General features: G+C 35.3%; 1 protein-coding gene across 7 annotated transcripts; it reads right to left on the bottom strand.

The window, feature by feature from the left end:
• Positions 1 to 231: 231 nt before the first annotated feature.
• On the bottom strand, positions 232 to 10,440 carry LOC124220462 (choline-phosphate cytidylyltransferase A). Of its 7 annotated transcripts, none has more exons than XM_046629387.2 (9): positions 10,300 to 10,440; positions 7,956 to 8,180; positions 7,053 to 7,161; positions 6,007 to 6,123; positions 5,444 to 5,595; positions 4,586 to 4,807; positions 3,793 to 3,972; positions 3,254 to 3,390; positions 232 to 1,194 (listed from the first exon to the last, which is right to left on the bottom strand). In XM_046629387.2, the coding sequence occupies exons 2-9, from the start codon at positions 8,073 to 8,075 to the stop codon at positions 1,005 to 1,007; spliced, it is 1,227 nt and encodes a 408-aa protein (XP_046485343.1). In that variant the 5' UTR covers positions 8,076 to 8,180; positions 10,300 to 10,440; the 3' UTR covers positions 232 to 1,004. The 7 variants fall into 7 exon arrangements, with proteins under 7 accessions (XP_046485343.1, XP_068992526.1, XP_068992527.1 ...); XM_069136425.1 differs by having other exon boundaries at positions 10,293 to 10,440; XM_069136426.1 differs by having other exon boundaries at positions 3,805 to 3,972; positions 10,300 to 10,439.
• Positions 10,441 to 12,781: the final 2,341 nt, after the last annotated feature.

Genomic DNA, 12,781 nt, shown 5'->3' on the forward strand with positions numbered 1-12,781 from the left:
ACGGTACGTGTGTATATTTCAATCGTAAATAATCACTTTTACATACTTATTTTTCCCCTCTCGCTCTCTATTTATTCATTTCTGTTTCTTTTTCTCTTCCTACATCTCTCACTATCTCATTTAATTACAGCTCATAACTTGAGACTACCCAGAGAATCTTATATAATTTGTAAAGCTGATTCACCCACTGCGTTATTTTTATTACTATTATTATTATCATCATCATGAATGTTATTCATATTATTAATATCAAATTGTAAAATAATTTGCTCCTTTCGCTTGGTTTTTTTTTTTTTTTACTTATAATTTATTTACTCTTTCACAACATTTTTCGAGGTGGTTAATGTTTTGTTGCTCATTTTCATTTATCGACGGATCAACGAAAACATTTATCCAAATATTGTAAGAAACGAAGTTAATAAGAGTAGATAGTGGAAAAAGGTGAAGTGATTACAATAAAAAAAAAAGAATCCAACGCAAATTTGAATCGAGAGTAATCCTAAATTTGTTATAAGCAAAAGATTATTATTTGTTCATTTTTCAAATTTTTCTCTCATATTATTGTCTGCATATTTTGTAGAAATAAAATTTGAACGAAAAGAGGGAAGGAAAACAAAAATAATATTCATAAATTATTACAGCTGGTATGTTTTGCACACGAAAATATAATAAATCAGCATCAACAACGTGGTGATGGTGTTTATATACAAAACGTAGACTGACTGTTAATGAATTTTGATAAGCGAATCGCATTTGCTTCTTCTTTCTTTCCTTCTTCTAGTACTGTATTTTTCGGAAAGTTTATGTTCGATGTATAATTCTTCACGCTTTACTTTTGTTCCAGATGTGAATTCTGGTCAAAGTAACGAAACAATGTAAATATTTAATTAAGAGGAAAAAAAGGGTGAAGGGTATATACGAAAAAAAAAAGATGAGAAAAGAAAAGATTATATAAGTGTAAAAGTCTACAATGCAAGATTTAATCTCAAAGATGTTTTTTACTGCTATTTGGAAATGTGTTTCGACGTTGCGTGATCACCATTTTCATTATCTTCGTTCTTGACGACGCAGACGTCGCTGTTCTTATTATTATCGTCAACTTCGGCGTCATCGTCGTCGTCGCTGTAATCATCGCTCGTGAAGTGATTGTTATGTAAGGCAAATTCGTAACGTCCCGTCTTCTTTGGCGGAGGACTGAAAAATAAGAAAAACAGGATCAGGCGGAATCAGAAATGGAAACAAAGTATTTTTTGAAATAATTTCTAATAGAGTACACACAGTTTGTTATGACATATCAACAGATTGTTACGAGTAGCCATACTAATTTTTTTAACTCCGGCAATATAGACTCATAAAAGTGATTTTTGCAGGCTGAATTTATGGGAATGAAAGGATATTTAGTAAATATGTCATGCAAAAATTATTCCTCCAGTTCGAGTCGCACAATCTATGAATATATTGGTTTTTGCGATAGATTGGTCAGGCCCTTCCGAATTTGGATGAAAGAATCAAAATGTCCGCTGTTGAAACATACTTGGAGTTTTAGTTTCAGAATTTTTAGTTCAGCTCTACACTGGTTTTCGGAGCTCCTTGGGTGTCGAATATTATTTCACACGAAAGAAAATAAAGGCAAGCTCTGCTTTAGTACAATTTCACCTTCAAGGCAGTTCTAATAAACTAAAATTTGACTCGCGAAAATCACTTGTATGTGTCTACACGTGTTACAAAAAAGAAACAGATATGGTTAGCTCTTAAGTAAGCATATATTGAAACTAATTAATTGATTAAGTCGTGCAGTCAAGCGAATGTAAATATATGCGATTACAATGATTACTTTACTGTAATTCAATGTAACTAATAAGCATTTCGCTAGCGTCTGAACGGCCATAGGACGATAAGAATAGTGAATCGGTTGTACTAATTGGTACTAATAAGATACGTTGATCCTGCAAGTTTCAGATCTTTATTTACTTTGGTTTCTGAATAAATCGAAAAAAATTGAAAAACAGAATGAAAAAATTTTCTCAAAAAACCGCTTGACCGACTTGAATAAAATTTGGTCACATTATAGAGCTATATAAAGGCTATAACGAAGAAAAATAACAATTCATAATCTTCATAATAACCATTTGAAACTGGCAATTTTTCTCGAAATTATTTTTTTTCTCTGTGATAAAGTTTTCGTACAATTTTGAAACTTATTTTTTTTTATACCTTTTTCAATGCAGAATAACCTCTCGAAGCCGAAGATTATGAGTTGTTATTTTTCTTGATTATAGCCTTTATATACCTCTATAATGTGATCAAATTTTATTGAAGTCGGTCAAGCCGTTTTGAGCAAATTTTTTTCCTGATTTTCTATTTTTTTCGATTTACTCAAAAACCCAAAGTAGATAAAAATCTGAAACTTGCAGGATCAACGTATCTTATTAGTACTAACATACCCTTAGATGATGATTCAGATATCCTTCTGGGACCGATTCACTATTCTTATCGTCCTACAGCCTTTCGTTTCAAGATGTAAGCTTTCAATTTAAATTTCGTAACTGTGTGAGTTTTTCAGAATTATAAAATCTTTAAATAAACGAATAAGGTAATCAACCATTATACAGATTTTTTTTCAGTTTATTGACTTTTTCATGTTCTTCAATGGATTTCGTGACTTTTTACAAATCTGAAAAACTCCTACCAGTATATGAATAAACCTACAATTAATCATGTAGGGGAAGCCACATTCCAAATTTTTTATAAGAATCACAGATTCTTTAAATTTTTTGAACTTTCTCAAGCTTTTCCGCTTTTGTAAAAGCCGTGTAAGTAAAAATACTCCGTGAGAATAGTATTAAAGAAAAAAAAAAAATTTCAAGCAGGCTACGAAAAAGCGACCACAATACAATATCAAACACATTCCACAATACCAATTGTTTGTAAAAAATATATACTAACGGATTATCATAACAAGCGGCGCGTGTTAGTAGTGGTGTTGTTGTTAGGTAGTAGGTGGAACATGGCGAATTGTAGTAAGGCGTGTTAGTGAGAATAGATGCGTGTAAACATTGGCAATAACGCAGCAGAAGTGAGATGTGATAGTAGACAGACAAGATAAATAGACATATTGCGATAAGTTTGTCGATTTAATAGCAATTTAAGCTTTCAAAATTAGCGCTGCTGTTATTTTTTATTTATTCATTTTTTTTTTTCAAATTCATCCCTTTTGTTCAGTCAATCGATCAACTCCAACGCTTCGATGTACCTTGTCTGATCGTCGTCGTTATTTCCTCCGTTACTGTCACTGCCGCTGCTGCTGCTGGGACTTCCATCTCTTTTTGGACTCGCTGGTGGCGAAAGGGCTTGCATTAACCGCCCTTTACTTTCGTTCCATATTGTCGACTGCCCAAATAAATCAAAAAGTAAAAAAATATTCAGATCATTTCAAATTGAAATAATTCGATCCAGAAAAAGATATGCAGAAATCTTTTCAAGACAATAATAAACTTGTTCGAAACAGAAAAGTATGAAGAAAAAAATACTAACTAAAATAAACAAGGTACTTTATTTTTATTTGAAAATATTTTTTATGGTTTTTTAATAGTTTTGATGGATATTTAGTTTACTTTTTTTCAGTTTTTGTTCGTTCTTTGCAAAAATGAGATTCACTTGAATATCGCTTACGTAAGTTGACGTTTATTCATAATGTATTCAATTGGTAAAAAAAGATTCATACAATTGGTCGAAAATTAGTATCACTATTATGACTAGGGTGTAAATAGTGCGTAAATAAATAATCCATACAGAAATACCAACCAGACGACCCTCCCTTCCGAATAGCAATAGAAATGCGTCAATAAAGTCGCGAGATTTCTCTTCCCATTTACTTATCATGTCTACTCTCTTCTCGCCGATATTTTCCATGACCCTTTTACCCTTGTCCTTAAGATCATCTATCTTGTTTTGGAGGCGAAACTTTTTTTCCTGAAACAACACACAAGCGTATTAATTGCACATTTTGTAATTGAAAACATCGCAATTCGATCTTTATTCAAATAATTGAATGATTTTGTTTTTATAGATCTTGTTATCTAAGTAATTCACCAGCTACTTAATCGATGGAATTCAAAATTTAACCAGTCCCAAGTTAAGAAGAGCCGCGCCAATTGAGACAAAAATAATTAATATCTGTTCATCTATCCTAAAAATATCAGCAAATGAATGTTTTTTTTGTTTACTTTCTTGTTACATAAATCACTTGAGAACCATTAGATCGATCGAATTTGAAAATTAACCAGTTCTCAGGTAAAATAACCGCGACGATAGAGATCAAAATCAGTAAAATCAGTTTATTCATTCTCGAGATATTGTCAGATGAAAATTTGTTCACACATAGATGCAGAATTCTCTTGGAAAATGGTAGGAGGTGATTCTGTCGATCTGAAAACGTAAAAACCTAATAAAACCTCAACTTTTCACTCCCGGGATGATTTCGACAGCTTCCCTCGTTCTTTTATTTTCCATAGATAGAAGAGCGGAAAGCGGAAAGTATTGGACTGTGAATTTCTGTTCGTTCAAATAGATTTGAATCGCTTACGCTCAAGAAGGATACGTTGAGTTCCTTGGCGCTATAGCCCCTTGCCAAATTCCTTCTCACATAAATATCGTAGTCTTTTACTATCCTTGCAACGATATCGGAGGTGGAAACACCCTCCGTTCTCTCGGTTGCGACAAACATTCCCTTCCGCTTTAGAAAGGCATACAAATCCGAACCATCGTCGGTCATGTAAGGTATGTCATCATGGGCGACAAAGTCGATCTGAAAAACCAAAAAATTTACTCCAAATACTGTCCAATCACACTCGAAGAAAAAAGTTATGTATCGTTGAAAAAAACACACATATTTACAAATTCTTTTATTCGATTCAAAGCGAAAATGTGTTCATAGTAATCCAATTTTTGTTTGATTGTGTGGAATGAAAAAAGTCAATTTTTTTCATTATACAGGAAGTATTTTTCAACGAGGTAGCTTATTTGAAACTTTCATTTCGGGTAGATGTGTAGCATTCCATGCCCACTCAACCAATGTCGGATGCATACCAAACTATAAAACAGTACACCAAATGGAAAAAATCTGAGGATATTCAGGGTACCGTTGTGGAATTGAGACAATTGCATACAAATTTTTGAATAAAACAGAAATAGTGAGGGTCCGAAGTTGGTTGATTTCACGTGGAATGCCTCATACATAACAGTCACTGAGAGGTATTGGAAAAAAAAAACAAACGTGTATTTATAGTAAATGAAATATGAAATGCTTGACATTTTTTTTTTTTTTTGGATTTTAAGATGCTTTATTGAAATTGAATTAATTTTTGTCCAAAAGAAAAAGAATGGAAAGGTCAACTCGTTTTGTGATAAAAAATGGTGTGGTTGATTCAAGCGAACAAACTACCTTGTGTTTAGTTAAGAATTCGTCGTCCAATTCCCACGGAGCATCTCTGACGACTTCGTCGACATAACGACAATGCCTAACAGCGTCGTATCTTTCCGAGTCTGTCATAACTGTTCGCCCCTTTTTACTGTGCGTTAATTCATCGCTGCACACTGCGACACAATGGAAAAAATTAACTTTCAGTATATTCGGGTATTAGAATTGGCGTGAAAGATCAGAAAACAGGCGGGTCACGATATCGAGATTCCAAAGACGCAAAGATCTGGTTTATATAATTTTTGAAATGTGAAAAGTTGAAGTATGATAAAGTTAGAATCTATAATCTTCAATATAGCATAATCCTGACGATTCTGTATTCTGGTTTTCCATATTTTACATTTCTACGTTTCGACTTTTCTGTACTCGGACTTTCTACATTTTAAAGATTCTGTCAAACGGATCTTTGCATTTTTGAAATTTTTATCGCAACACTCTTAATTTTCTCATCTTCCAACATTTTTTCCCCACACCAATCAGTAAATAAAAACACACACACGTTTTGTCCTGATGGAAAAAAATCTCACCTCCGACAATCAGATAGACGTTTGGGAATATGTTTTTTGCTTGCATAAGCTGCCTTGCGTGACCCTGATGAAAAAGATCATAAATACCGTCTGCGTATACTCTCACTCTTCTGGGTGCTGAAAATCGAAATTAAAACCATCAAAAACTCTGAGAAAATGAGAGAAACATTTCGTTATGCTTATATCAATTCCAATTCACAGATAAAATATATATTTATATTTTTGTTATCGAAATAGATATCGTATTCTCCATTTTAGATCGTAATTACAGTTTAATGAAGTTAACGGATCTTAGTGTTGACACAGATTATAATTTTAGATAAGAATAAATAATATGGCGATGAATCATAACCATTCTTATTCTCAGCTAATTGGATTCGACCTGATTTCCTTACAATTTATAGATGCTGGTAATTATAGATCTTCAAACTTGATTTCCTGCTTTCTTTGTTTATTAAGGAGGTTGGCTGGCTAAAAATCGATACTTTTAATTATTTTCATTACGAGTCAGTCGTACATTGATCATTTATTGAATCATTGTACTCGCAAGCTACGAAAATATCTTTGAGAATACAAAAGTAGAAAATACTGAAAATTCTAAGTTTAGATATCGATGTTTCTTTTGAAATCGCTTCAGAATTGTTGATAATCTAGTATATGCGTTCGATTTCACTCTCTAGGATGACCTGTTTTATCCACAAAGTATTGTTTGCAAATTTACTGAACTAAATTTTCATTTTTCCAGTGGTCGATTCAATATTGCAATTTAGAAATCGCTATCAACATTTGTGCAACACTGTACTCTTGTAAAATTGAATATGCAACGAGACCGGCATGATAAAAAAAGGGTTCTAGTGACTTGGTAGAAAATAGTCTTTTGAATAAAACTAACCGTCGTGGCATGAAATTGACCGAATTTATTACGGTTTTAGCTACTCCGGGTTTGAAAAATCTTATGCAGATCACGAGATGTTTTACTTCTCCAAAAAACATGAACCAACAAAAAGAAAAGGGCAACGATTTTGGACAGTTACAGTAATGAATACCTTTTCCATATTTGGCCGCTTTCAATGTGATACGAGTTGAGTAATCGCAGGCGTCTCTTTCAGCTTCCGCCTCGATCTCGTCGCTGAAAGGCGCTTCCTTGCATATGGACTAGAAGAAAAAAATTAAAAAAAAAAAATTTCATCAGTTTTGGTTCGGTTGAATTTGTAACATTCATAAATAATTTCTAATGAAAAGAAAAAACAAAAACAGAGAGAATAAACAAGAGAATCGAAGAGTGTATATAACAGCTATAAATAAATCGCACATCGGAACTTGACGACAATCACATGAACACATTGAATATTCATTCCAATGGTCATTTTATCGCCAGATAAATATACATATTGCTTAATATCTAACATTGCAAAATGTTGGCTATGAATAAAACTCAACAGAAACGCGTTTGCAATGCATGTATAATATATCTAGCCAGTGAGCTTCGGTAAACAGACAGAATGGCAACTGCAACGATGACTGTTTTAAATATTCAGAACGTGCCAATAACAGTTTTTGTTTGTTTCACTGTTCGATAAGAACACGTTAACAATTTAAAGTCACTTCAATGCGTTTGATGAAGTAAATACGCAACCGTTCTACAAAGTAAGCACCGAGGAAAATGTAGTATTTGTTTTGTTTTGAGCAAGAAGTTCCATCCGAATTTCGAACCAATTCGTTTTATACTTGATTTGATTTAGAGGAATTGAAATCAGTTTACGATAATGATACTATAATCAATATCATATTTATCCCTTTGAACTTAGAAAAAGACTTCTTATCAAAGAATTTGATCATTTTTCATACATGAAGAGTATTTTTGCTCTAATTTTGCAATCAATAGAAAAATGAACATGAATGTATAGTATAAAGTATGTCTAGATTTGAAAGACAACAAAATTGCATACCGGATGAGCAGGCGAATCTTCCCGGGAACACGAAGCGTCGTTGACTTCATTGCGATGATTTTTTTGATGTGACGACACTTTATTAAGCATCATTTCTTCTCTCGTTCGCTTTCTTGACATCTTACACTTTTCGTCGTCGTCGTGGTTGTCTTCAACTTAGAGAGACCTTGTCGATAATCCTTGCTACTCTTTTCTGCATGCGTTGCGCGTTACAATTTGCGGTTTCTGAAAATTGGGTAATCATAAAAATTGGAATAAAAATTTCGAGTTCAGGCAAAAATTAGAGATAAAAGCAAAATACACTCGGTATCAATGACTGAATTTTGTATTGAACAGAAAAAAGAAAAGTAAACAATTATCGCCATTCAATGATCGGTCAAAAAATCGTTGCTGTTTAACTGCAATATTGCAACGTATCTGTTGGGTGAGTATTAATTCTGTGATTTTTAATAAATCAAAATAAAGGCAAAGAAATATTAATTAAAGAATACGGGAACCTCAACGATTTTTTTGGCATTTATCGTTATTTCGGCAAACGAAGGGCAAAGTTTTTTTCATTGTTCATAAATTGTCACGAATTCGAAGAAAAGTTAAGCTAGATAAAAGTGACAAATAAAACTAGCCCGACAATTTTATTGCGCTGTTAATACTATGTTGTTTGGAATGTAAAACTAGCGAGGAGACAAGCATGCAGTGTTTATCGTTTGGTTCCAAAATCGCTGGCACTATATGTGCAATAGTTTGGCCATGGTGATACAACATTATTTTCTTCCATTTCTCAAACTTATTATAGTCATTGGGTGCTCTACAATGACAGTGAGATTGATAAAAATAAATATAAGGTAAAAATAGAATGATAGAGGTACAAAATTGAAGAGGAGAAAATAAATTTAAAGGATATTTCAGAAGACTGAAGAAAAGTGAATAATGTTATGCAATCAGAAACAAGAACGTGAGAAAACTATACAAAAAAGGAAAGAAGATTTAAGAAAACTATCGGGAAAAGAAGAGACGAGAATCAGACAGCAGTCAGAAAGAACAAATAAACGTACAGGAATTGATACAGTAAAATATCGAATCGAATTAACAAGACGAAAATTGATGCGTAGAAAATAAGAATTATCGACGAAAGGTCCTACGAATTAAAGAGAAACGATGAGGGAAGAAACATAGAAGATAATCGACAATCAAGTTATTGTTAGGCATGAAAATTTTGAATCAGAATACAAATGATTAGAAGAAAATGAAAATGTGACAGAATTGAACAATAAAAACGAAAGAACAAGAAAACATTGAACCGCAATTCAAATTTCCCGCGTCGAGCATCACGCCACACACAGACACGTACACACACGTGCAGCATACGTCATACGTGGAATAACCTAAAATCGGATTCGCACAACGTTTCGACGATACACAGAAGAGGGACTATCAGCGAAGGTAGAATCCTTTGGAGCGAATCGAGGGTAAAATTGGGTGACAAAAATGGGAAACCCCTCATAAGCGTGAGCCATTTAAATTTCGAACTGCGTCGTCTGCAGCGGGGGATTTCCGATTATCTCACCGTCTGCTAAACTGTTCTCGTAGTTCGGAATTTCGCGTTTCAACAACGGGGGATCCCGAACGCGTGACGATGGCAAATCTGATCGACTACAACAAGCTCGTGAAAAACAGGCTTGCAGGTCACCGCCGGTGATGACGTATTAAGCGAGAAACGCAGGCCCCCGGTAAGATGTAAAAATCAGGAGCAGACAAGAGGCAGGAAACGGAATGAGGCGTCTGCTGCAAACCGCGCCAAATATCCTTGTCCAGTTCAATTTTTCAATTAAAAATATTCGCCCCGCGCACTGATTCTAACCTGTACCGACGAATCCGGCCGCCGATAATTTCGTTCAAAGTAAAACCGCTGCCGTGTATGAAATCCTCAAATGAAACACGTAGACGTCTGGAACACGCCGCTGTCACAGCAATTCGACTGCCTAAAGTCACGAACTAAGAGAGGCCGGGAGGAAGGCGAATCGACGAGCGGATTCCGGCCCGTCGAAGAGAGGGAGAGAAAAGAACAGGATACAGGATACGCGAACGGTGGACAAAGGATACGGTCGTTGGACTTTGCTGCGGTTCATATATTATGACACACGTCGATATGTCACTGATCTTCTGCCGAATCAACGGTTTTAAAAAAAATATATCCACGTATAAATCTTGTGCATCGAGAAGTATGCCGCGGTATGATACGATCGATTTAATTTCTCTTTTCATTCAATTATTTATACATAATCGTGTTTGACTTTGTTTTGTATTTTGATTATAAAAATTGTTATTGTATTTTTTCACCACTGACAATTCATTTAACAAAAAATTGCGATCCTCAGCCCTCGGGAAAACCACACACAAATCGTGAATGCAGCTTGGACCGTTCCCCATTATCAGCTGGCCACACAGCAGCAGGCAGTTGGTTAGCAGACGCCGCTGTCCTGCCCCTCAATTCTACTACTCCTCCCGCCCTTCCCCTCCCCCCTCGCCGCCGGGTGCCATCTAGAACGCTTCGCTCAATTCTCGAGCCAGAAAATCAGCACGAAAAAGCGCCACTGGCAATATCGTGTGATGCGCGAATGCGATGCGCGCACCACGTTGGAATTACGGTGATCTTACACGTAGTCTTTACACTGGTCCGGTGCGTACATTGAAATATATAAGAATATATTTCAGTGCGCGTGTACTGATGTGTGACGTATCTCTTTCCTCGTGCATCTCGGTCATATGATGCGTTTGGTTGGTTTTTTTTTTTTTTTTTCAACTTTTTCCCCTCATCCAAGCTGTACCCAAATTTGTTTCCGTCAAGCTCCTACGCGCGTTTCGATTGAAATGGTGGGAGCAGCGAGCGGCGTGTATGTATGCGTGCGGCTTACATCACTACCAACGAATGAATCTATTCGTGAATCATCGTGACAGCGTGACGCAAGTTGTGTCAAAATATGCGCAACGTATATGTGCACACTTATAGGTTATATACCAGCAGGTTGTACTCTGTGTACTGGCTCGGCAAATAGATGTACTCACGGCCTGGTTCAAGGTCGTGAGTTGAGACGGATCGCATGTTCATTGGAATGCCAATTTTCATGTGAGATCGTGTTCTAGTCCTTGTCCGTATATTGATCATATATATATTCGGGTGTCCCACATTTAGGGCGTTTGACGAATCTTTTCAAGTATACCCCCCAAAATAATTTCAATTAATGCAATAAGAATTGCCTGATTTCTTCAGATTTTTATCTCAACTCTAACACATGACGTCGAATAATGACCACTAAAGCCTCACAGTTACAGATTTTTTTGAATATTATTGCATTTGTAATAAAATATACACCGATGACGTGTCCAAAACACGTGTATTTTAAACGGGGAAATTCACCCTGTTGTCGGCATGGGCTAGAGTTGAGATAAAAATCTGAAGAAATTAGGCAATTGTTTTCGAATTATTTGATATTGATTTGGGGGGTATGATTGAACAAATTCATCAATAGCTCCGATCCACTATATCGAAATGCTGAAAATATTTATCGCTTTACTCTTGTTCTTGAAACATTATTATTATCTCCATGCACTTATATTTTCAGTTTAGAATTTTAGTTCTGTTAAAATGCGTCACTTGTGTGCCTGTACAAACTGAATACGCAGAATGATCAGCATTTGTATCGCAGTAAATTGAACTGCCTTGTTATATAAACAAAAATTGTCGTTTCCTTTGATTTCAAACATTTTAAAATATGATCATCGTGATCATTTTAGGCTTACCAATACCATCCTATCTTATCGACATGTTTCCCTACGTGATTTACCATCCATCAGTATAACTGACGTTTTATCGACGCTTGTTGCTAAAATGTTTACTTAAAAATGACGAAAAGTATCCCCGAAAGATGGCGCTCTACCAGCAATATTTTAGCAATTTTCTATAAAGTTATATTAGTATAAAGAAAAAAAGTTTTCGAATGGTCGGCGCAATGTTGAATGTTGATCAAAACCGGAAGCGTGAGAGCAAACGGCAGAGGGAACGGCATATGAATAGAAGAAGACAGCGATAGAAAACAGAGAGGAGCGTTTGTTATTTATCTTTTCTGACCACAAAGACGTTTTACATTTCCGCTTTAGATCGAAATTGTGGCGGAATTTCCTATCACTCGTTGAATTTTTTTTCAACAGTTTCGCACGATATTGATGCATTTTCGACTGACTGAAACTTTATTCGACCGCAGGGATATTGAAATTCACGAATAGAAAGAATTCAAAATTATCGCAACTTGAACTTTTCAGTTATCCCGAGGGGATTTTAAGAAAATTAGAAAATGCGAAAAAATGTTGTTGAAATTTGAGCGGCTGTAACCGTTTCCTGCGAAATTTTCAGATAGTAATTGACTGCACAAGTGGGATTCGATAGCCGAAACAACCGGCACAGCAGAAAACTTAAACCGTCAATTACAATATCCCAATTATGTTCCGGCTTTCGGCGTCTGAAACCGGTTATGCATCGATCTGAGAAGAGAAAAAAGACATGGAACAAAAAAATACAACTCTACTTAGAGCAATCCTTCGCCTTCCGCCATCAAACCCAGAATCTGAACTTCTCGGCTGTGTTCAAAAATCGATCGGATCGACGTTTTCGTGAGCATCATTTTTTTCAACCTCAAATGCAGGATAATTTGAAGGACGACAAGGATACCAGATGTATACAACATTGCAGATTGAGCCAATGCGAGCCGAATGTCGTGAATTTTTCGACTTTCGAAGACGTGGTAGTCCCCCAACTTCTTAACGCATTATCC

This window comes from Neodiprion pinetum, chromosome 5 (assembly GCF_021155775.2).
Source record: "Neodiprion pinetum isolate iyNeoPine1 chromosome 5, iyNeoPine1.2, whole genome shotgun sequence".
In the NCBI taxonomy this organism is placed as follows: domain Eukaryota; kingdom Metazoa; phylum Arthropoda; class Insecta; order Hymenoptera; family Diprionidae; genus Neodiprion; species Neodiprion pinetum.

Bases quoted from the DNA above. Each gene is read 5' to 3' on its own strand.
- LOC124220462 (XM_046629387.2), bottom strand. From the start codon at position 8,075: ATGTCAAGAAAGCGAACGAGAGAAGAAATGATGCTTAATAAAGTGTCG. The intron at 6,124-7,052 runs GTATTCATTACT...TTCGATTTTCAG, and splicing joins AGCGGCCAAATATGGAAAAG to CACCCAGAAGAGTGAGAGTA. The intron at 3,391-3,792 runs GTATGGATTATT...TTATTTGGGCAG, and splicing joins GTCGTCTGGTTGGTATTTCT to TCGACAATATGGAACGAAAG.